This window comes from Aotus nancymaae, unplaced genomic scaffold (assembly GCF_030222135.1).
Source record: "Aotus nancymaae isolate 86718 unplaced genomic scaffold, 86718_ANA_hifiasm-v0.15.2.pri h1tg000016l, whole genome shotgun sequence".
Lineage (NCBI taxonomy): Eukaryota > Metazoa > Chordata > Mammalia > Primates > Aotidae > Aotus > Aotus nancymaae.
The window spans coordinates 12,913,836-12,939,960 of record NW_026988428.1 but is presented as its reverse complement, the minus strand read 5'-3'; the positions used below and the strand labels follow the sequence as shown (position 1 = coordinate 12,939,960).

The 26,125-nt window shown below is 36.0% G+C and overlaps 1 protein-coding gene across 1 annotated transcript; it reads right to left on the bottom strand.

Annotated features, from left to right (window-relative positions):
- Positions 1-1,168: 1,168 nt before the first annotated feature.
- Positions 1,169-24,277, bottom strand: LOC135275233 (uncharacterized protein C12orf50 homolog). The gene is made up of 11 exons (XM_064376672.1): positions 24,124-24,277; positions 23,037-23,114; positions 22,841-22,954; positions 20,805-20,915; positions 15,467-15,574; positions 14,029-14,145; positions 12,495-12,596; positions 12,044-12,247; positions 10,118-10,210; positions 3,218-3,312; positions 1,169-1,366 (listed from the first exon to the last, which is right to left on the bottom strand). The coding sequence occupies exons 1-11, from the start codon at positions 24,275-24,277 to the stop codon at positions 1,169-1,171; spliced, it is 1,374 nt and encodes a 457-aa protein (XP_064232742.1).
- Positions 24,278-26,125: the final 1,848 nt, after the last annotated feature.

The following is a 26,125-nucleotide window of genomic DNA, read 5'->3' as shown; positions in this document are numbered from 1 at the left end:
GGACTACAGACACGTGCCACCACACCCAACTAATTTTTGTATTTTTGGCATAGATGGGGTTTCACCATATTGGCCAGGATGGTTTTGATCTCTTGACTTCGTGATCTGCCCGCCTTGGCCTTCCAAAGTACTGGGATTACAGGCGAGACCTTATTTTCACAATAAATAGTAATGTGATAAGAGGAAAGTAGCATGGAAATTACTGAGGAAAAAAAATCACTTCAGAAAATCTTATACCATCTCTAGATATAAATTATGAATCTATTCTAGATCTTAGGCTTTTTTTCTACAGATTTTCAATATTAGAGATTATAGACTAAACATGTGTGATTTACTTGTCCAAATAACTCTCTAGTTAGTAGCAAAGAACAATGGTATGCATTGCTTTTCACAGAATGGTACACAGACCTGATGGTTTTGCCCAAGGCTTCCTTGATAACCACCACAGTTTCATATAACAATAACCCCATAAATTACCTAGGATGTATAGAATAAAAACAATTAAAAATTATACTTTTGTGTGGTCCATTCTCCATGTGAAATACTCTAGAAATGTAATTAACACTGCCTTGCTCTTCAGCCTCGCTCCTTTGCTATGATGACAAATCCCTGGCAAAAAGCCAGACTCTTGTCACAGCCAGTCTTTCTCCTTCTGTCCATGGTTTGCATAATAAAGGAAACCAGAAGCAATCTATGTGAAAATCACAAGGGTTACAGAATTGATAGGAAAAAAATGATAATTAGACAGAAAATATTGCTATTTTGCCTGTGTGTGCTAAGCAGATTATTTGCAGAGCCTCAGGCAAGAGTGGATATGAAGACTTATATGCCATATACCTAAATATTTTAAAATCATAAATCAAGCTATCAAATATATCCATATAATGATATCAAAAACCAGGTTTATATTTAAAATCCTGGGACAATTCAGAGTTCTACTCTAGGAACTAGAAGCATGAAAAGCTTCAGGCTCATGGAATGAATTGCATCCTGTTTGTCTTCCCATTCCCTGCTATAATATGTCGCAAACCTCAAGAGACCCTATGCACATGTATGGACAGAACAGCCCACATTCTCCACCTCCTTCAACATCCTGCAAACAGCTTCTCCTTCCCCACCCATGTGATAGCAAGGTTTACCCTTTGAAGCACTATTTTAGGAGAGAGGCTTATACAGCATTCCATGATTTCAGGGTGTTTACTACAGAGAAATCCAGCATCCCTGGTTCCAGAGCATGCCCTAGAAGGAGGAGCACGTCTCCACGGCCCTGTGGAGTCCTTAGCCAGTGCGAGTCCCTCAGAACGCACAGCTCATGGCAATTATCCAGATTTCTAATGACTGCTCTGGTTGACTCAAGGAAAACAAACTTCAGTGACAGGTATTAGATCACTCAATAAATATTAAGTATCAATTATATGTCAGGTGCAAGGAATATAAGGAGGGAAAGATGGTGCAAGGAATATAAGGAAGGAAAGACATTGTTCTTTTCTTGAAAACACTCATAACCTAATGGGAGAATAAATAAGCTAATCCTATGCAAAGTATAATCACAAAATGGAATGCGGGTGTGTGTCCAAGTAGAAATGTTCACTCTAAAACTAATATTCTTGGTGACACTTCTCTGAGGAGCACATGTGCCCAAGTTCTCTGTTTCAAAACAGAAAGGAAGTGCTCCTTAAAATTTAACAATTCCTCCTTTATCCCACAGTAGTTCCAGTGTCCAGACAGGCCACTACCACATGCAGTACTATAAGTCAACACAACTCCTCATATAGAGGAATGCTAGCAGCAAGAAAATGTTTAAGAAATCTTGCAAACTGTACAATGTCAAGCAAGACTGTCAGCTGCAATATCTATGAAACATGCCTTTTCTTATAGCCTCATTGCACCTACTCTGTACTTCCACTATGGCACACATTACATCACAGAAATGCTTAAATCGCTTGTTTGTATCGCTCATTATATTAGAAGCATTTAGAAAGACTTGATTTATCTTTGTATCTATAATATGTAGCAGAAGGCTTAATCTCAAAGGTGCTCTTTTAACATTTATTGAATGAATTTCAGTTAGGTTTACATAAAATGTATTTCACCTCAAAAGCAGTACTATAAAAAAGTCTTTTGTGGAGCATTAGTATAATTTTCTGATATAATTATATTTTCTTTCTTGTCTTGGTTGCCAGAAAACTCAAAATTAAATGTAATATTCACAAATTGCATATTTTGATATGTGCTTGAGGAACAGAAGTGGAAAGGGAAGGTAACGGGGAAGAAACCTTGATTAGGAGACTTACCACGATGGCTTCAAGACGGACATCTCTAGCCCAGGGTGACCCAGGGTGGCTTCTTCCTAGCTCATTGTTTGTTTAGGTAAAGAGAAGATTTAATTTTTTAGTGAGTTATTTTATGTAGTATCGTTTCTGCTACATAGTAACAACTATTTTTTACTATGCACATGAAAGGTAGTCATGTTAGGTGGAAAAAAGTGGCTCCCCAAAGATGTCCACGTCCTGATCCCCAGAACCTGTGGGTATGTTAAGTTATTTGGCAAAGGGTAAGTTTGCTAACCACCTGCCTATTTAGAGTGGAAATATCCTGGATTATCCAGGTCCAATGTGATGGTGAATTTTATGTGCCAACTTGCCTGAGCCATGATGCCCATATATTTAGTCAAACATTATTCTGGATGTTTCTGTGAGGGTGATTTTGGATGAGATTTACATTGGGCAGTTCACCTTCCATAATGTGGGTAGGCTTCAACCAGTCAGTTGAAGACCTGATTATAATAAAAAACTTGACTTCTCCCCAGCAAGAAGGACATTTCCAGCAGACTGCCTTCAGACCTCAACTGCAACTACCCGCTAAGTCTCCAGCCTGTTGGCCTTCCCCATTGGATTTTAGATTCACGAAGCCTCCACAATTCCACAGGCCAATTTCTTAAAGTAAATCTCTTCCTATACATAGACATGCATCCTATTGGTTGCATTTCTCTGGATAATGCTGACTAATACAGATTTTCATACCATGTGTAGTTCTAGAGGAGTAAAATCCTAAGGATGGGTTTTTTGAATTGGTTCTAAGGTGTCTGGAATTGGCTCTATAATCTGATTAAACACAATAATAACTCTATTTCCAACTCTAGAGAGAAGATGAATAGTTCATGGCATAATGTGGCAATAGAAATAGGCAAAATGGAAACTCCTAATCAACCACTTACAAGAGGCAAAGATCTGTTGACACATTTATGAGACCTTTGAACAGTTTTGTCAAACAAACAAGTATAACGAGCTTTGCTGCTTGCTTCTAATACCCCTGAAGAAAGTGGAGAAAAAAAATTATGAGCCCAAGGATTTGAATTTTCAGTTCCAGTGCTGCATAAATGACCTGAAAGTTGCATACCTGCCCTGAAAAGACAGAGTTATTTCCTGTAGCCACAAGACTGAAATTGCTGAAAACCCAACTCTAGATTTCATCTTGCAAGTGTATAACTTAACAATGCAAATAGAATTCCCAGACTTGTAAGGGGTGTCAACTAGCGAGGACATTGACTGGGAAGGAACGTGATCCTGAAAGTTGGAATGGGGATATTTAGCAAGACTCTGATAAAAATGGGGACATTAAGCCCCTAAATTCTGAGTTTTCCTCACCACTAAAAATAGTAGCTCCACTCTCAGTAGAAGCAACCACTCCACCCCAACTGAGATTAATCCTAATGCTTGTCTTAAAAGATACTAATGCCCCTCAAGACCCCACTATCCTTCTTTGATATGAGACCCATAACTAGACTCAGCCCCCTAAAGATGAGGTCCAAAGTGTGATCCATGAGGAGGTACGTTACACTCCAAAAGAACTACTTAAGTTTTCTAATTTATACAGATTGGAATACAGGGAATATGTCTGGGAATGGATACTAAAGGTGTGGAATAGTGGTGGAAAGAAAATAAAATTGGATCAGACCTAATTTATTGACATAGACTCATTGTGCAAAGATTCCACATTTTATGTGGTGGCTTGGCGAGTTAGAAGGCGCTCTAATTGGCTTGGCAGTGGCTCACATCTGTAATCTGAGCAGTCTGGGAGGACAAGGTGGGTAGACTTCTTGAGCCCAGATGTTCAAGACCAGCCTGTGCAACATGTTTAAAATTTGTCTCTACAGAAAATATACAAATTAACCAGGTGTGGTGGCACATGTCTGTAGTCCCAGCTACTCAGGAGGTGGAGGTGGGAGGATCACTTAAGTCTAGAAGGTCAAGGCTGCAATGAACCATGATCATGGCACTGCACTCCAGCCTGAGTGACAGAACAAGATGCTGTCTCAAATTTAAACCAAAAAAAAGAAAGAAAAAAGAAAGAAGAAAGAAGGAAGAAAGAAAGAAAGGAAAGAAAGAAGGAAGAAAGAAAGAAAGAGAAAAGAAACAAAAAGAAAGAAAGAAAGAGAGAAAGAAAGAGAGAAAGACGAAAGAGCTCTGTTGGGTTTATTGTCTTCAACATGGGCTGAAAACATGGCCAAGAGTGAATTAGCTAGAAATGCCGGATCTGCCCTTGTTTACTGTAGATGAAAGGATTTAAAGGCATAGGGAGACTGGAATGTTAAAAGTGAACTTGTCTAAGACCCTCTCTAAACTATGTCCCCCTCAAAACTCATATGTTGAAGTTCTAATCCTTGCTACCTAAGAATGTGAACTTATTTGGAGACAGGGTCTTTAAAGAGATAAGATCAAATGAAGTCATTAGGATGGCCTCTAATACAATAAAACTGGTATCTTTATGAAAAGGGGAAATTTGAACATGGGGACATATATAGGCGGCAATCATGTGAAGAGACACAAGGAAAAGACAACAATCTTCAAGCCAAGGAGAGAGACCTGGAACAAATCCTTCCCTTACAGCCCTCAGAAAAGGCCAACCCTGCTGACACCTTGATTTCAGACTTCTAGCCTCCAGAACTATGAGACAAAAAAATGTCTGTTGCTTAAGACATTCAATTTGTTGTACTTTGTTACAGCAGTCTTAGCAAATTAATAGACTAAGCATTTAATACATGCTACTTTTATTATCATTTTTATCAATGCTGCATGTTAAAGAGTAGAGTCATGGAACTCCAGTGAAAGATATCAAAAGCTTTTAGATGTGACACAAAAGCAATTACGCACCCGCTGGCCTTGTGACACTTAAGTTTACACGTACTATTTGCACATTCAGGAAGCAGCAAGCATAGGTTTTTGCTAGCTTACTAATTTTTTTGTTGTTCACTTATTTTGTTGTCTCCTGTATTTTCTTATTTGGGGTTTGCTACCTTCTTCTTCCCTGGTTTGTAGTTTACCCCATTTAAACCAATTGCCTTTTTCCTAAATCACACATATAGAAACAGAGTTGGCTAATGCTGTCATATATGTGGTCCTTTAGACAAAACTTATCACAATAAAAATTTCCATTTATTCAGGAACAACATTTACAAAATCACATTCAGGCCTTCCTTCAGATTTTATTCCTCACTGATTCTTCAGCATTTAATATATAATAAACACACACTGAGAATCTGTATTTCAGGAAGGTCTTTTGAATTTTCTTCCTAGAACCTTTCCCTCTTCATAACTAGTTGAAGTTTTAGAAGGACACAGATCTGTTCATTAAATGGAATTATGTCTCCCATCAGCTTCAATCTAGACAGCCTGTCAACTCAGCTATTTTCTTACATCCCTCTCAACTCTAACTCACCAAGATATTTTTCTGGCATGGTTTTCATTTTATTTCTTGTTTGTTTGTTTGGTTTTTGGTTTTTGAGGCAGGGTCTCACTCTGTCACACAGGCTGGAGTGTAGTGGTACAATCTCGGCTCACTGCAACTTCTGCCTCCCAGACTCAAGTGATCCTCCCGCTCCAGCCTCCCAGGTAGCTAGGACCACAGGCGTGCACCAACAAGCCCAGCTAATTTTTGTATTTTTGGTAGAGACAGTGTTTCACCATGTTGCCAAAGCTGGTCTCAAACTCCTGAGCCCAAGCAATCCACCTGCCTTGGCCTCCCAAAGTGCTATGATTACAGGCATGAGCCACCGCACCCAGCCCACAGTTTTCATTTATATCTTCTCCCTTGTTAAAAAATAAATTACTACATCCCCATGTGCTTGAAAGTGTGTACACAGAGCACCATTAGAAGCCAAAAACTAGGGCTTTTTACTCCACATCATAAAAAGATGCTTTAAAATAAAATATTTCTAAGAACCTTGATTCTTTCCCCCAATAAATATTGAAAAAGATGATATCAATAACCACAAAATCCATGCAAATATAAGTATGAGATATCCTAAAATCTTAGTGATTTTCTAAGCTTTAATAAACTCAGAAGTATAAATGCTACAAACTTACAAAAACAGCATTTTAAATGTTAATGACTTATATTGCTTTCAAACGTGTTTTTAAGTTGAAAGGATGAATTTTTATGTTTTTGTTTCAGTCACTGCAGGTGGTTAATTTTGATGAAAATTTTAAAAATTCAATTAAGAAGTATTATTCAAAACACAATTCTAAAAAGGCTAAAAAGAAATCAAAATTAGTTTCTAAATGATGTCTCTCTTCACTTGTAAATATTTATGCTTCTGGAGTTACGCCTTAAAATATCACTAAGACATTTTGGGCACCAGGTTATTTATTCACTTTTTTTCTTAAATACATCCTTTTCTCCAATATAACCATATGATTTTTATTTTCATGGTAGGAAAATGTTTATTTTTTGCACACCTCAGCAGATTCTCTAGTTGCCAATTAAAACACATTGTTTAACAACTGTCCTGAATAATAAACCAATCTTCGTCTCTTTCTATCACACATTAAAGTGTATTTCTATTGGAATTCCTCTAATATATTCATCACCAAACTGTAAGCTGGGACTTCATTCAATTTATTTATACTTTATGTGTTATCATTGCTGAGGGCCCAGCTTAAAATCCAGGTAAAGAAATAAAAAGTGAGTTTCTTCCATAAGGAATATTGCAAAATAGGTATCAAAGGCACAATTTTACTTCTCAATCTCTGCAATCCAGCTTGGTTTACAATTAAGGAGTGATTTTAATTGTCAAACTTTTAAATTTTATTAAAATGTTTGTAGTAACGCACCGAATGAATTCCAGACCTACATAAATACACTGGCAGCTGTTTGTAATTTGCATTTTTATCAGTTTTGAAAGAGCACAATGTACTTCCTGCATCGTATTTTCAGAATTTTTATTTTTATCATCTTTAGCTATCCAATATACAGCAGAGAGTACTTGAGTATCTCATTCTTTGAATTTTCATTTTTGATTGTAAATCAGATGATGTCTGGCACTTTTTTTTCTCATTTTTCTCTTCTCTCAACCTCCAGGTTACTTGCTCCCATTTCTTCTTAGCTTTAATAATAAAATATACAAAATATTTCAATTATTTTCTTGTTTAATGCACTGGTATTTTGTTCCTCTTTTGCTAACTAAATCTAAAGGAAAAGCAAAAGCTAATCTTATTGTTTTAATTTATACAATTTGAAGATGCTATTCAAATAGCCCACTTCTTTTCAATGCTTACTGTGTTTTTGCATTTGGATGGAGGGGTGGAAAAGGATGGAAGTGACACCATATATAAGGCTGTGCTATGGGACATGCAGAATGAACAGAACGAAGGCTCCATCATATGAAGACAAGCACCTCCACTCACACCAGCAATATCCCTATTACAAAGAACATGTGGCCTCAAGGGAAGCTTGCTGATGAGAATGACATCTCTAGTCGCCCTCAGCTTCTGCCCCTAATTCCCACAGACACGTGCATTTTCCTCTATTATTGCATTATCCCCACAGGATCCAACAACATTTTCCCAAAAGGCTTCTCCTGTCCATTTACACTTCTATGGCCCTGGCTGCCAGTCCCCTAGAGGAACAGACTCATGGCAGCTTGTGTTTTCTGCCTCCTTTCCTCCAGCAGTCCATCTGTCCCCTGGGAAAGGTTGAAATTGCTGCTCTGTGACCTAGCAAGAATATGTGCAGGAAGAAACCCAAGGTAATCTCTCTCTTCCTATTCTGGTGATGACAGCAATTGGGAAGGATAACCGTTTTGAGGTTATGCAGTTCCTAATCAAAAGAAAATAAGAAAACAAATGGTTTCATTATAAAATCTATTTAATTTCTGAAGTCCTCATTCTTCCTTTGCGTGTAAATTCAGTCCAATTCACTGATTTATTAGGCACCTCACTTTTAAATTTCAGTCACATTCAGATTTAAAATTCTTTCTCAGGGTTTTCTCTGTACTCCACCTCCCTGCTACTGATCCCAATTTCTGGAAGTGGAACAGGAGAGAATGGTGGTGGTTGTGAGAGAGCTAGTAAGAGAATATAATTTCAACAGTCTTGACATGGGTGGGCCCTGTGCTGAGCTCTTATTTTTCTTTAATGGTGGCCTAGATAGCCAGTCTAAGGTTTCTTGGAATTTAATGTGTATCCTAATCACCTGGGACTGTTGTTAAAATGCAAATTCTCATTCATCAGATCTGAGATGGAGATTCTACATTTCTAAAATGCTTCCAGGTGATGTCATTGCAGCTAGTCCTCAGACCATACTTTAATTAACAAAGTTTGGGTCAGTGGATGCTGGCTCAGTTTCTCCTTGACTCTCTGGCAGAAGCAATCTGTTGAGATTACAGCTAAATACCACCCCACCCCAATATGGCTCAACAAGAGCCTCTTTCTGGTGCTTATCCTTTTAATCCCAGCCCGAAGACTTCATTTCCCTCCCACAAACTCTCTCCTACTTGAGGCTCACAGGAAAGTGAGGTGACCTCCCATGCAAACTTGCACTTGAAAATCTCAAGAAGCTGTCTCCAGTCCTCTCCTATTAGACATGACTTGCCTTCCCTCTAGCCCAGATAACATTGCAAAATTTTTCCTCAAAGCTTTTCTCCCTCGATTGTATCTGGGAACTGCAATGCAGCCATACCTGGATGCATAGATTCACAGCTAGACATAGATGGTACATATATTATGTGCTGAAGTTACCCTTCCTTTCCCAAATAGCCTTCTGTAATTCTTGTTTAACTATCTGGAATGGGAGGGGAGAAGGCTACTGAAAGACAAGAGAAGTCATTAAGATGGGGATAAGGAAGGAGCACATCCTTTAATACTCCAAATATCACCTTGCCCATAAGAGGACCATGGGAGAAAAGGCTGTAGAGCTCAACAAGTTTCACTCAGGATATCCATCAACCCCTCACCTCTTTCCCCACCCCCCAAATTCAGTGCAATAACCTGTGAAAATTCACACAAAGTTAAGGGAAAGTAGAATCAATTAAATAGCACTGCAACAGAGTTCTCTTGCGCATTGTATGATTTGGGAAAGATGAGGGATACAAGGAAAACAGTTGTCCCAGTATATGAACATAGAACACAGATCCATGCCTTAAGTCACAGTTGGAGTCAGTAGGACTTCCCTAACTGGAACTTTTTTTGAAATGTTCAGTTGTCTGAGATGTAATTGAACGCATTATATCCAGTATGGATTTTCAAACCTACTGAACCAGCCCAGGACAGTCTGGAAGAAAACACCAAGCTGTTTAGCAAAAGAACAACTTGAGGTCAGGGTTACTACAAACCTCTACCCTGAGGAGGTTCCAAGGATCCCCAGTTTCCCAGAGGACAGGGTTCAACAAGGGGGAGACCATAGTCCCTCAGAAGCTACTGGCTGAGAAATTTCATCTTGGATGTCCTGTCAGCCTGTACCAGCCAATTTGTCTATGGTAGATATAGCAGAGCCTTAATGTCTTGTGTTAAGACACAGTTTAATGTATTTGCTTTGTAGCACAGCCAAAAATTCATCTAACATATTACATACTTGCTGCAATTACTGTTTGTTGCCCAGGAGAGAACTGTATAAAAACCTGTTCTGGTAACAACGTACAAATAGGCAAAGAGGAACACAGCAAAACAGTCCAATTAAATTACTAGTAGACATGATAACTACTAAACTCCAAGTAATTAAATGTGCATATATATCTTGACATTTTTATTTATCTTCATGTTTTCTAAAATATTCCTTGCACTTAAAAACTTATTCATTTTCAGAACTGCATAATACATTAAAACCACTTATAAATAGTTACCTGTATATATCTTCTCATGTTTTGAATAAGTTTTTGAAGAAGGAATTCGTTTTGGCCAGGCTGAACCATTATATGATGTTGATATATATTTGTCTGAGGGAAAAGAATCCAGGATTAAATATTTTAGAACTTTAAAATCATATTCCAAGGATGTTTCAAAGTTATAAACATCTCGGGGGGAAGCTATTCTCTAAGGAATTTATTTTACCATTTCAAAGCTAAGGCATCAGGGATACAAGTGAGTTTATTAAGACAATTTAAGTTATAAGTGAACATGGTTACAGATTATTAATTGGCTGTTCCGTGCTTCAAATAAAGATAAGATACAAGAGAGTATGATATCTAAACGTAATAAAAATTTTCACTGCATGGCTTAATCATAGTTTTACATAAGTTCTGCTAGTGTCTGTTTGAGCTTTTATTTAAAAACTGTGAAACTTTGAAGGTACAGCCCAAGTCCTGTGTCCTTCCATGAAGTGACTTCCATGGTTGCACTAAGTAGCATGATGAAGTAGTGAACTCACTATCCCAGACAGCCAAAGCATTTATATCCTGACCTGGTCCTTCAATACTTATTTTTCTCTGACATAGCTACATTTCTAATACTATCTAACAATGTTATATTTGTGTTTTCAAATATTACTATGCAGCTGTATTCTCAAACATGATCCACAATACCAATAATTTGCTTTTCTCTTGTGTTGACATTTGCGCTAATGGTGCAAAAGCAATACAGAGTATAAACTCTGGCACCTTCATACAAATCTAGACATCGACAACTGTTCTAGTACTCATTGTATTCTTCACAGCCATCCACTTGCAGTTTAGCAATAATAACAATAAATAAAATAATAATAATAAATAAAATTAAAAGCCAGTTTCACCTAAGAATATCCTGATTTACATATACACATTCCTATATCGTTCTAAAGAAAAGAGAAAAATAACTCAAATAATGCAAATGTCTATTTAAATTGTATAAGAAACACCTACTATGTACCCATAAACAACATGTTTATATACACCTACTACGTATCCACAAACACAAAATGTTTATGGGTACGTAGTAAGTGTATATAAACATTTTGTGTGGGTACATAGTAGGTGTATATAAACATTTTGTTTGTGGGTACATGGTAGGTGTATATATTTCTTAAATTATAAAAGAAACTAAGAAAGATATAGTCTTATGCTTCCGAAAGTACAAAATATTCAGAACTCCACTAATCAGACCATGAACAAGGAAAAATACAAACATGAAATCATACAGAATTGAGCAGCAGTTTGTTAAGTTGAAAGAAATGAAACTCAACTTCAAAAGAGCAAAATCCATCTGAGAAACAGGAAGAAAAAGAGATTTGGTTCTCTTCTCCCTGGTAGCCTTGTACTTCCAGACATATACTATGACTCTGCCTATTACATGATGAAATGACATAGAAGCAATCTATACATGGTGAGAGGGATGAGAGGTTGTCAAAAATATGGCAGTTAATCCCCAAACTAACCCTTTCAGAAAATAATCATGAAGGCCTACAGAAATGGCAAGGCACTAGTCTGACGGTGATAACTGAACAATGTAGTTAATGGAACAAGAAAATGTCAGCCATTTAAAAACAATCCTCCAGAGTGGCATGAAGCTGTCCAGGGGGAATAAAGTGCAGTGCTCTGATAAAAGAAGAAGAAAAACACTCTAGGGAGGTGCAATGTGAAGTCATTGCACTCACAACGTGAGTTTTCTTCCACATCCCTTAAATCACGTGCAGGAGTGCACGTGGAAGAAATCTTCTCACTAGTTTCTATGGTGGTGATGGCCAGGAAAAAGAAGAGGGGAGTAGGTAGCAGTGAAGATTAGCCAAGCCATCAGAAAATTCCATGGGAATGCCAACCACAGACAAAAGTAAATCACATCAAGAAAGGACCTCTCACCTGGACTGACGTTGGGTTTGGGTGCCTTGTTAACATGGACTTCATTGTAGGTCCCCTGTGTGGGCCTGCTGTGGGGAGGTGCATTCAACGAGACACTCCTGACGGCATCTCTTTCAACGTGAACATAAGATGCGTTCTCAGTATTTCGATTTTTATTATTGCGATGGTAACTCATTTTATTTTGGGGACTTGGGGTCTGTACTGCTGTAACGAAAGGCAGGAGGGAGTGAGGAATAAAACACAGGCTGGTTTCACACCCATAAATAACATATTGCACTGTAAGTGCTTGATGGCATAATGGAAGCCAAAATAATGAAGTTTAGAGTTGAGTTGACACCTAAAGTAACATCTATGTCACATGACAGTAATTTGTTTTTCAGGTAGAAGATATTTGATATTTACTCCCTTTTAAAATTACAATTTAGAAATATCAAATGTATGGACACTTTACCTCTCTGCATTCCAGAGCCAGGAAAGTTCTTTGGTTCGTCATAAATCCATTTTGTTTTTTTCACACCTTTAAAATGAGGGTTCCTCGGCTGGACATCGTTCACTTAGAAAAGATACAAATTTTACAGTTTTTTTAAGAGATGCTTTTATCTTTGAAATTACTGTGGGTGATAATTACATATCTGTGCATTCACATGTCAAGCAAGAGTAAAAAATAAATGTACTACCCTAATACTTTACTTTTTAGAAAAAAAGGTGATTTATTTTTAAGTGCCAAAAAAATCTATCTGGGAAGTAGATTGATGAGATAACCTTCAATAAGTAGCTTTCCTCAAAGAAAAATACTTTTCTCCAAACGAATGTGTGGATTCTTTTAAAGGAACATAAAATTGCATTCAAAATATAATTATAAATATCATTATAATGCTATTATTAAGTAGTTTTAGAATCATTATTTTCAACATGAATCTTTTTGTACTTTTTAGCCAAAACTACTACTTGTTAAGAAGTTGGATTAACGTAAAATACTTTCAGTGAATTTTACCTTATTCTTTTAAGGTCTTAAGTTGGGTGTACAGAGAGTTTGGTCAAGACTAAGTAATCAGAATTTGTAAGTTCTAAGAATATTAAATTTTCACTCTGTATTTGCATATTTTCACATCCAAAATTTTATATATATTCTCAATTTTTCAGGAATTTCTATGGTACATATCTCCAGAGAATTTTTAAACAATTTTGTAGAGGGGGCATTCTGTCACTTCACTGTGCGGGGCTTCTGAAAAATCACAAGTGACCACTGCACAGAGAAACTGATCACCAAATGTACAGTGTAGATTATACTAGTTTTCTACAGTAGACTAATACATCTTTCTGTGCTCTCTCAGTTTAAGCTTTAAGCCCTCAATAAAGATCTGATTCACTGTCCCTTCCTCAAACATCATAGCCCTGCCCTACTCCCAAGCTGCCAGTCCAATGATTTGGAATCCATATTTTTAACAACTGCTACTAAACTGGGCTTCTTGGAGGCAAATCACAATTATTCCTATCAGTGTCAGGCTGCGATCCAAGAATATTTTAGGGGTTCAATACATAAAATAAGGAACAAAAGAAAGAAGGGAAGGGATCGGAAGATTCACAAGTCTTAACTGTATCAAGAGAAGTAGTTCATTGAAATGAATGTCAAGGAGAAGCCAAACTAATATAGAATAATCCAAAATGTAATAAAAAGCTGTCAATGCATCATTCCACTATGGGTGAAATTTAAAATGTTATGCTAGTGAATCTTCCAAAAAGGTAGTATATTATTAATTTTAAGACCCAAATTTAAACTAGTGGGAAAGCATATAATCCACTAGGACCTACATCACAGTTCATTGTCAGTTAGTAGAGGATATTGTGTCTTTAATTCTTAGTTCTGAATAATTTTGAAACCTTTTTTTCCTTTCTTTTTAAAAATTCTGTTTTAAATAACCAATACAAATCCATGGCAAGACAAATATATCTAAGGCCAAAAAGTGGTAGAGCTATTGTCTTACCTGAAGAGGGATCCTCTCTGCACTTCATACTGATATTCTCAGTAGCATTTAATACATGCGTTGTAGGTACTGGTCGGGTAGTTAGGGAATGCTTTGGATGAGCACTGTGCTTGTTATCTTTTAAAGGAAATTAAGAACATCAAACGTCAATATTAGTTTTAAAAAAATTTCAGTTGGTATTTCACTATTCAAACATTACATGATGGGAACAGTTCTTTAAAATGATATATATGTTTATTAATTGTGAGGAAAGCATCATTAACATTCCCTAGTTGCCACATGGATTTCCAAATGTCATCAGTAACAAAATAAAACTCTGAAACTATAGCCATTATTTTTAATATGTAAATAAATAAATGTGGCAATATATTTAATAACTCCATACAAAAGTTTTAAAAGGTTTTAAATTTTTATGATGAATGGTCCCATTTAAGTTGGGGTTCTGAACATATTTTAAATGTAACAACTTTAACTTGTCATATGCTTTGAAGCAGAACTAACTTCTTGTTACATGCTTTGGAGCAGAACTCCTTGGTAGGGCTTTCCACAATGATGAAAATGTTCTAAATCTGTGCTGTTCAATATGGCAGCCATTAGCCTCCTGTGACTACTGAGTACATGGAATGTGGCTAGTGCCAATGAAAAACTGATTTTTTATTTCATTCAACTTTAACTTAAACAGTCATACATAGCTGGCAGCTACTATATTAGTATAGCTTTAAGAGTTTCTTTGATGGATTGGGCAAAACCTTTCCATCTTTGAGTGATAAAATGAGAGAAAGATTTACAACTTTCCGCAGAAATAATTGGATCACTAGTTCCCTTTCTTATGCTTGAGAATATTTAATGGTAGAGATAGTAGATAAAATGGGTTTGCATTTTGATTGAGGGTATGTGAAGCTCCCTAATTACAGGACAGCTGTATTTTTAGTCTGTGACTGAGGGGCACTCAGCAGAGAGACACCACATGGTGGATTCTAAGCACAGTTAAAGGTAGTGTAAAACTATAGTGGATATATTTTATCATATGTCTTGATTATTCACAGACTAGTGTTAGCAACAAGTATAAAATATACAAGTCTTTTTAAGATTAAACTCTTTAAAATTTTCAAAATATTTTCTAAGAAAATTCATTTACACTGATATTACATATTAAAGGACTTGGTATTACCATTTAAGAGAGCCAGTAACTTTAGAACTAGCAATACTCCTAGAAATTATACAGTTCAACAGGCTATTTTTCAGATAAGGAAAAATTGTCATGGTCATACAATTATGGACAGAGCCAGGACTGGAACCTTAGAGCTCTTGATTCCTATTCAGTGTATATGTTGATTTATTACCATTCCTCTTATACTGGTTTTTATAACAAGCAACCTTATCTTTAACTCGTCTAGCCAAATTACAAATGAATCAAAATTATATAATAATTCATTACCTTTAGTATTTGAACATTTTGATATGGTGATTTCTTTGTCTTTCATTAAAGTTTCCTTTTTCTTCCTTCCAAGAAACATGTTCCTCTGTGGAACGTAACAGTCACCTCCTATGACAAAACCTTTCTGTCAGTGGCAATGATGGCAGAAAGTGATACAAACTACCTTTCAATACAGGAATATTTTCTACAACAACCCTTTTGTCCACCTTTGTTTGGACACTTCTCAGTGATACCATACCTGTCTCCATACATTTATATGTTTAGATTAATATATGTGTATCAATATATATGTATATGAATACACAGTATGTAAACTTACATATAAATAATTGCAAGAAAATTCATAGAGTCAACAAAATTTTCCTTAATTTATAATAATCTTTAGTCCCACCCTTTAGAGATACTCAAAGTAAATGTAATTTATCTTCCATATAGAATCTTCAGATATCTTAAAGCAGTTTTCATGTTTCCCCAAGTTCTTCTACTTTCCAGGATAAATATTCATAGTTGCTTTCAATATTACATACAAAATTCCAAATTTCTTTGCCGTACAAGTTACGTTTTCTTAGCATAAAATATTTATGTCAGCCGGAGGCGGTGGCTCACGCCAGTAATCCCAGCACTTTGGGAAGCCGAGGAGAGGATCATGAGGTCAAGAGATCGAGACCATCCTGGTCAACATGGTGAAACCCCGCCTCTACTATAAATACAAAAAATTAGCTGGGCATGGTGGCGCGTGCCTGTAATCCCAGCTACTCAGGAGGCTGAGGCAGGAGAATTGCCTGAACCCAGGAGGCGGAAGTTGCGGTGAGCCGAGATCGCGCCATTGCACTCCAGCCTGGGTAACAAGAGCGGAACTCCGTCTCAAAAGAAAAAAAAAAAGTGTGTATATATATATATATATATATATGTCAAATAACCTTATGTGAACTAAGTTGTGGAGTAATCAGCGAAACTAGTATAATAATATTTGCCATTCATGGAGTAATTTTCTAGGTATCAGACGTGCTACTGAGTACTTTAAACCTCATTTAATTATCTTTCCATACTACTTCTAATAATCCAATGTGAGGTCACCGTCTAGTGAAAACTCCTAAATTGTTGTGAAACATTTGGCCAAAACACCCACTATATCTTCCCCTCACAAACTCCATCATGTTGGGTTTCCCCAACTCAAAGAAAAGCCACCATATAATGTTGTGTAACTGAATGTAAGAAGGCATGCTTCTTATTGTTTGAGGTTACCCTGTAAGATATGGTTAATTGTTCCAACAAATTAACTTCCAATTAACTGTAAATTTTATAAATATGTCTACATTCACCCAGTCATTCAATGCATTTAAACATATCATCATTTATTCTGCAAGTATTTACTGAGTACACATAATGTGCCAGGCATTCTACTACAGATATTTATCTATAGCGATTGATTATATACAGTTCCTGGCCTCAAGGAGCTTACACAAAACCAGTGATGAAAATGTTAAAAAAAAAATTGGTTTCTGCCATGACAAAAATGGCTTTTATCAGAATAACTTTCATCCCAAAATCAATTATGAATTGCCAAAACACATTGATTGGAAAACAACCCAATGCATGCTCGTGTCATCCCTGAGAGCATTGGAGGGACACAGAGTCAATTGTACGTTCACATTCACCCTGGTTTTCTTCCCTGAAGGTGTTACACTCCACACTCACTACAGATTTCTCACTGAAAGCATGTCTAGTTCATCATGTAAGGAAAGAACAAGCAGAAAGTGACACCAAGGAGGTAAGAAAGAGCCAAAAGTCTGGGACTGTCTAATTGGCTTGAACTTGAGGGGGGAAATGAAAAAGGAAGAACAACAAAGAAGTTCCCCTGAAATAGGCATAAAACTAAAACTCCCTTTAGGTCATTACCCGACTCCCACATTTTTCATGCACACAATGGAACCCTAGGATTTCAGCAAAACAGCATCTGGGAGGTTAAAAACTGGTCAGAGATTTCAGCATCTACATACTGCTCGGGAGGTAAAATTTGACACAGAAGCCTCACCAGAGTAGAGATATCTTGGTGAACACCCCATGTCTCAGTTGATAACCCAGTAAAGCAATGCTGTAGGGGTGAGGGTCATATCCTAGGAATGAGGACTATACCTTCAAAGAAATGAAAATTAATGTATCACCCCTAATAAAGCCCAAAACCAGTCCTTCACAGAATTAAGGTGGCCAGCTTATAGTCTAGCTGCCTGCCAGAAGAAGTTTCTTTCTTAAAAAACAACATCATTCATACACCATGTAATTTTTATCTATAATGTTCAGTAGCAAATAAAATATCAGAAGGGCATAGTAAGACAGAACAAATGAGCAAAAACCTGAGGAAAATGAGAGATATCCCAGTGTTATCAAACAAGAAGTTGGAAAAAATAACAGAAACATTATCAAAATAGAGAACTGATAGAGAATTTAAGTAGAAAATCAATAAAAAGGTCAAACAAATTCAGAATTTAAAATATGGATTGAAGAGCAGAGAGGAAGAGAATTAGTGAACAGGACAGTAGGTTGGCAGAAAGTATCCAGATTTACCTAGAGAAATCAATAAGAAAAAAAACACATTTAAGATGGACTAGAGACTTAAAAACCCACCAGACAAAAGAGAAAGTCAAAATGGCCAATGAGTTTATGAAAAGGTGCTCAACATTATGAGTCATCAGAGAAATACAAAATAAAACTACAAAGATGTGCCACTAGCCCCCCACCAGAAAGGCTAAAGTTAAAGGACTGAAAATTCTCATTGTGGGTTAGGATACAGAGCAAGCTTATCTCAAAGAAAAGGAGTGCTTATGGCCTTTAGAAGACATGTGCAAGAAGGAATGTTAACAATAGTCCCACACTGGAAATATTGTTCATCATAATCCCAGTATCGATACTCATGGTGCTTTCGTGTGTTGTTTTTTGTTTGTTTATTTGTTTACAAACGTATAAAGAGTGGTGAAAAGTCTGAGTTGTTAGACCCACACATTTCTAGCTGAGGTCTAACAATGCTCATTTCATTTCATACAGAGATGACCAGAGAATGGCTGGAGACAGGAGGGGGCAGCACAGCACAGTGCAAGAAGCTCTGACTCTGGGGAGAGGTGGAAGGGATCTGAATCCAAGTTCTGAGGCTTGTCGGTGGGGGAACCTCAGGAGAGTCACTTAACACTTCTTAACTTTGTTTTCTCTTTTGTAAAATAAAGAAAACAATATACCAGGATGAGTAATTTCTACGATTTAAGATTATAATCTCTGTGAGATGTATGTATATGTGTGTGTGTACGTATTTCCCCAAGGAGCAATGATTCAGTGTTTGCTAATTCAGGGTTCATGTCAGCTTTATGGAACGTAGCTACCAGGAATAACAAGAATCAATCATGTGTGGGTTTGTGTGTGTATCAACTGTGTGTATATGTATATACTATATACAGAGAAGAAATGCCCATGTTTTCATATATACATACATATATATAGTATACATCTTATATATAGATATGTGTGTATATATGTGGCATATATCTATCTGTCTGTAGATATTTACAGCAATATAAAAAGGCTACTGCTACAATCAACAGCATGGTCAGTTTCATAAAAAGAGCATTAAGTAAAAGAATCCAAACTAAAAGAGTTCAAACTGCATATTTCCAGTTATATAAATGCCAAAAAATGCAAAATTAGCCTATAGTAAGAGTGAGCAGAGTAGTGGTTACCATTGGGAGAAGACTACTGACTTGGAGGGAAGGAGCCATCTGGAGTACCATAAATGTGGTTACATTGATACATACACACGTAAAATTTTAAGAAGCTATTCACTCCAGATCTATGAACTTTATTAAAGTGTATAACACACTAAAATAATATTAAGATAAGACAATACCTCAAGTATTTTTCTTGAAATTGAACACTAACTCATTAATTATAATTTCAATTTTTGATCACCTTCATTTCAAAGATGTCTTATGAATACAGGGGTCTGAATATGTTTAGATATATCTATCATATACATATACCCAGAAGATTCTTTTATCTAGTGACACAGAGAACAGTATGATGCCTGGAAAATCAATAAGCCTAACTATGCCAGAATCTAGAATGCCAGATGATGGAATTCTTGTAACATCCTTTTGGTATGGTTGTTCAACCAGTTTATGATAGTAATTTATAACAATATTACAGTAATAAACTGGTTGAACAACCATACCAAAAGGATGGTAGATAGACTAATGACTGTATAATGACATTCTCACATTTTCTAACACCCAACAAAGTAGGGAATATATTACTAATGTCACAATGTGAAGGAAAGTTTACTTTTATATGAAATCATTAGTTTATCAATGGTTGAAAATAACTTTTGATTAACCAAAAGGCAATTGGATTTGATAATATTTCAACAAAATGTCCAATTAGAATTGCTCAGGTTAAGTGGATCCCACTTATACAGGTTATATAGACAGTGGGAACTCCGATGGGAGAAACTACCAGTGTTTCTAATTTGCAGCTAAACTGATTACTTCAAGGCAACTAAACAATGCCAGCTAGACTAAAATGCTGCAGATATAAGAAGAAAGAATCAAATTATTTTAGCACTAGAAAAAAAAGAAAAAAGCATACACAGAAGAAAATGGCTGACACCAGGACAGCAGAAAGTATCACCAATATGCCTAAGATATACTGATACTTACTGACACCTGCTCTCAACTCCCTTCCTGATCTTCATGCACATTGTTCCCACCAGCCACACCTTTCAATCTCCCCACAAACTCTCTATATATTTTTAAAACAAATGCCTGGAATTTTCAGTCAAAGGATTCATTTTCCAACATGTTTATGCTAAACAGCAGTTCCAAAATATTTAAGCTATAATACACAGTTAGAATGTGATGTGTTGGCACACATGATATATATTTGAATACAGCTGCTTTAAAGCAGACTTACTCAAATGACTTATTAAGTGCCTCTTTCATTTACAGCTCTGTTATAGTATATTACAGCACATACATGACACCTAAATTCATTACAGTCTGGAGTCGAGCCTACACACACACACACACACACACACACACACACACACACAGGCACACACACATCAGGTTTCTCATTAAAATATGGAAAATGGAATGTCTTACACACTGAACACAAATTCACGCAAGGTATTTGGTAGACATTTTAGTCTCTGAAAGCATCTGATTTTGTAATGTACCTCCAACTCCCTGTGTTAACCATGACATGGTCAAAAAAAGAAAAATTAGTTGTAAAAGATAAAATTCAGACATTTATTATGTGGTGATAGATTCAGTCAATCAGTAATAAATTAACTTACTTCCATTTTCAGAAGCAGCAATGTCAGTCCCTGGTTTCCTATGCAATGATGTTTTTATTTCACTTTTTCTTTCATATTGGCTAAATTTTGTCGGAACTGTAAGACTATCTCCTAGAAATAAGAAAAAGAAAAAGTCACTCCAGAAATTACTAGATGCTTAAATAAGAAATTTATGGTAGAATTCATGATGAAAGTAAAAAAGCTTTCAAGTTAATGCGAGTGTTGTTAGAACAGTGATCTAATAAACAATAAATTAATAAATAGATGAGTTTTAAATTCTGTAATTGTCAACAAAGAAGTGAGTATATTCTCCTATTTGGATTATTTATTCAATGGCAATTAAAAAATTTAAGCTATCTAACACTATTGTATGCATTTAGTCAACACTAAACATATGGATATGTTTCTCATATACTGAATTTTGTAATATTGCTTTTGATTTTATCTGTTCACCATGAACAATCAGATAAAATGTATTAACACTACAAAATGCTAATTGCACTGATAATTAAATAACACTCTCGGCTTTCCTCATGCACGTCTAGATAATTTTCTTCTAAAATAAACAAAAGCAGAATAAAAGAGACATGACAACCTAATGCAGTGTGTGATTATGGATTGAATCCTAGACCAGGGGATAACATTAATTTTACTATAAAGAACATTAATGGTATAATTGGTAAAATTTATGGGAAAAGAAGGTTGTGAATGATATTGTTTTCAGTGGTAATTTTCTGATTTTTATATTTATACTACAGTTATGTAAAAGCAAAGCGATATCATTTCTATAACTTATTCTCTTAAACAGTTCAGAAAATTATAATTGTATATTTAGAGAGAGTGAAAATTGAAATATGGTAAAATGCTAACATTTGAAGGAAATCTAGGTGAAGGGTATATAGGAATTAACTGAAGCTATTTAAAAATAATAGCCTTGAAAGCATAATACAAAGCAAAAGTACATACAATAGTGTTCATAATATGACATCTTTTTTTTTTTTTTTTTTTTTTTTTTTGAGACAGAGTTTCGCTCTTGTTACCCAAGCTGGAGTGCAATGGCGGGATCTCGGCTCACCGCAACCTCCGCCTCCTGAGTTCAGGCAATTCTCCTGCCTCAGCCTCCTGAGTAGCTGGGACTACAGGCACGCGCCACTATGCCCACCTAATTTTTTGTATTTTTAGTAGAGACGGGGTTTCACCATGTTGACCAGGATGGTCTTGATCTCTTGACCTCGTGGTCCACCCGCCTCGGCCTCCCAAAGTGCTGGGATTACAGGCTTGAGCCACTGCGTCCGGACAATATGCCATCTTTAATGTTCATTGTTAACTTATTTTTTTCTTTTGTTTTTATTTCCTTCTGTTTTTTCTCCTCTGAGTAGTGCAGCCTTGCAATCTGTCCTTCCCTATATGGCTCCCAAGTCTTGCAGACTCTTCTCCATCTGATGGTGTGTTGCTGCCACCTACCGCCGCACGTTTGAATAGTTCGCTACAAACAGACTTGCACAGCATCTTGTGGATGTTCATCCACAATAAATCAGATTCTCCAAAAGTAAGCGCCATAAAACACAGAGCCTTTGATTTGTCCTCCAGCACAGAACCTGAAATAGTCTTGTCCACAGAAGACTCTCATTCAATGACCAAATAATCTTTGTCCTGCCACTAGCGTCATTCTGTGATCTCCTCTTCTTGGGCTAGGCTTACTTTTCTATTCAGAAAGAAAAATCTAGACCTCTTTCACAGGGGTGATTTATCTCAAAGGCATATAAAATGGTAAAAGCAAATTATTTACAGGATTACCCCATGGAGTGTGTAGTGTCATGTGTGTTATGAAGTCTATTCATTCTGTCATTTCTCTAGGATAACATAACCCCATTAATAGCAGCTTTGGGTCATCCAATACAAACACTTTTTTCTAGCTCTCAATTACAATGTATTATTTATCACTTTATTCTTCTGCACATCATACTAAATAATTCAGTCTATCACACCAAGTATCTCTTATATATCACTATGAATGCTACCTTTTCATTTCTTACCGTTTTGCAATTCACTGCCACTTTCCAACGTCTTTTCTGACTCTTTCTCTGATATACCAGCCACACTTTTCGAGGATGAACTACCTGGAGGAGTATGAAATCTGTAGTATTCTCCTAATCGACCATAAGAAAAGTAATAGTTAGTATATTGATCACATCAAGTATTATAAAATACAAAAAATGTTTGATTTCTTACCAGATTTATGACACATCTCCACAATTGCTCTTTTTTCTTCAATTTCTTCAGGAGTCATTGTCCATAGACTAGAAGCATCTATAGGATACATTTTTAAAATTAAATTTTCCCAAAGCCAAATAATCTGAAAATTTATAAACTAGAAAGAAAAACCCCAAATACTGTTTTCATGGATAGATTATGTTTTTATATGTTTAAGGTCAATAATTTTACATACTAGTAATAGTTTCAAGTTGCTACATTTTAAGTATTAAAGAGAATTAGTCAAGAGAAAAGAAAGGACTATGTCATATGTACTTTGAAATGAGATGCTGAATGTATAGACTCAATGTTGAGATGGTGTATGTTTATTTGGAGGTTGATGTAGGCATGAGAGACATGGAGCTGCAGCACACAGAAACAGTAATAAGTAGCTCTGTGTATTCCTAAGCACAGAAACTATGGTGGCCTGTGACCCACAGAAGGACACATTCCAGCACAAAGACAGAGTGAGAGTTTATTTTTCTTCATGTTTATCTTGTATATACATACCTTCTGGCACCACTGTGCTGGGTGGACATGGGAGGCAGAGGATGAACAAAACTGCAAAAACCTGGATTCTAAACTTGTTCATACTCTTGTGAGGATGACCTAGAATAATGCAGATGACAGTGCTTTATAGATTATTAACTATTACATAGACCTGTGTAACTCAAAGATTAAATGTGAAGCTAATATATTATTAATACATATGTATATAAATAGAAACATGTGCATCAATGTGGTTTAGAAACAATTTATATAAAAAATGGAACTTATTAGTATCTCTCTATATATACTAATATATACATCTGTATATATTTAAGCATCAGATATGTCTCCCAACCATCACACAACAAAAATTTCCAATCCAAATGATCATAAATATGTTAGACATAGAACAAATTAGAACATAACGAATTAAATTTGTTTAATACAATTCAAGTAATGTTCTCAGCAAAATCTGCCTTATATATTTCATCATAAACCTCTATAGTTAAACATATATGTAGAAAATGTCGCGAGGTTTCTGAATGCGCATTATAAACCTGAGAAAAGGTCTACTAACCATTTTGTTCATCTATTTCCTCTTCTTCCTCAAAATTGGTTTTTAAAACTAAAGGACCGTGGATGGGTCGTGATATATTGTCCTGAGGTTTCAAAGGTTTCTGATTCTGGGTCTGGAGTGGAATTCCTTCCAGACTTTCTTTCTGTAGTGTCATATCTGCAGAGAAAATGCAACATTTTAGTCCATTAAAGATAAATGTGATGATAAGTATATTCGATAATCAATCATTGCCCTCCTAATTAACCATATATTATTTTACAACATGTATAATAATAATGCAATAATAGATTGTGTTTCTACGCATTAGCAATGAACAAACTGAAAATGAAATGAAAAATAATCCCACTTACAATAGCATCAAAGAGAAAAAATATTTAGGAATTAATTTTAAGATGTGCAAAATTTATATTCTGAAAAGATTGTTGAAAGAAGGAAAAAATGTTGTTGAAGGAAGTTCCAGAAATGTTGAAATGGAAAAATATCCTTGTGTATGGATTGATTTGTTGTTGGTATGGCAATATTTTCCAAATTAATCTATGGGTTCAATACAACCCTTATCAAAATCCCAACAGACTTCTTTGCAAAAATTGACAAGCTGATTCTAAAATTTATATGGACATTACTACAAAACTAAAGTAATCAAGACTATCCGAACTAGCATAAAAACAAAAATAGATCTACGTATCATTGGAATAGGATTGCAAGACCAGAAATAAACCTTTATATGAATCAATTTATGCTCAATTGGTTTTCATCAAGGGTACATAGACCATTCAATGGAGAAAGAATAGTATTTTCAACAAATGGTGCTGGGACAACTACATAGCCACATGCAAAGTAATTAAGTTGCACAACTTCATCACATTATAAACAAAAATTAATGCAAAGTGGATCTAAGAACAAAATCCAGGAGCTGAAGCTATAAAACTCTTGGAAGAATCCTTAGGTTATACAAAGCTTTCTTAGATATGACATCAAAAGGATAAGCAATCATTGAAAAATAGCCAGCCCCCTGGCACATGGAGGTGAGCCACGAGAGCACCTGTCAACAAGGCCTAGATTTTGCTGAAAAGCAGAAAAGCAGTTCCCAGCCCTCTCGGCCAGAGAGTGAAGAGACACTCAGAACCCCAAGGTGATGCAGAAAGAATGAGTAAGATCCAGCCTGGGCAACATGGCAAAACCCTATCTCTACAAAAAATACAAAAGTTAGTCAGGTGTGATGGTGCACACCTGTAGTCCCAACCACTCAGAAGGCTGAGGTGGAAGCATCACTTGAACCCCAGAGGTTGAAGTTGCACTTAGCCAAGATCATCCCACTGCACTCTAGCCTGAGCAACAGAGCAAGACTCTGTTTCAAAACAAAACCAAAACCAAATGAGATATCACTTCATACTACAGTGATTGCAATTAGTACTTTTTTTTTTATTAAAAAGACAATAACAAGTGTTGACAAGGATGTGAAGAAACTGGAATCTTCATACATTGCAGTTGGGAATGTAAAATGTTGCAACTACTTTAGAAAACAATTTGACAGTTCCTCAAAAGGCTGAACATGGAGTCATCATAAGTCCCATCTATTCCATTTTCAGCTACATACAAAGGGGTGTAAAAATATATGTCCATATTGTACAAATGTTCATTTGTACACAAATGTTTATATCAACGTTATTTATAACAGACAAAAAGTGGAAACAACCTAAATTTCCATTCTCTGATAAATGGATAGATAAAATGTGGCATATTCATACAATGGAGTGCTATTAGGCTATAAAAAGTAATAGAGTACTGCTGCATGTGAGAGCATGGATGAATTTTGAAAACACACTAAGTGAAAGAAGTAATTCACAAAACAATAATGTATGATTCCATTTATATAACATAACAAAAATCTATTTGTAGAAACAAGAAGGAAATTAGTGACCGTGTAGGTTTCAGGAGTTGGGAAGAAATGAGGAGTAACTCTTAACGGGTGTGGATTTCTTTTTTGGAGTGATCCAATGTT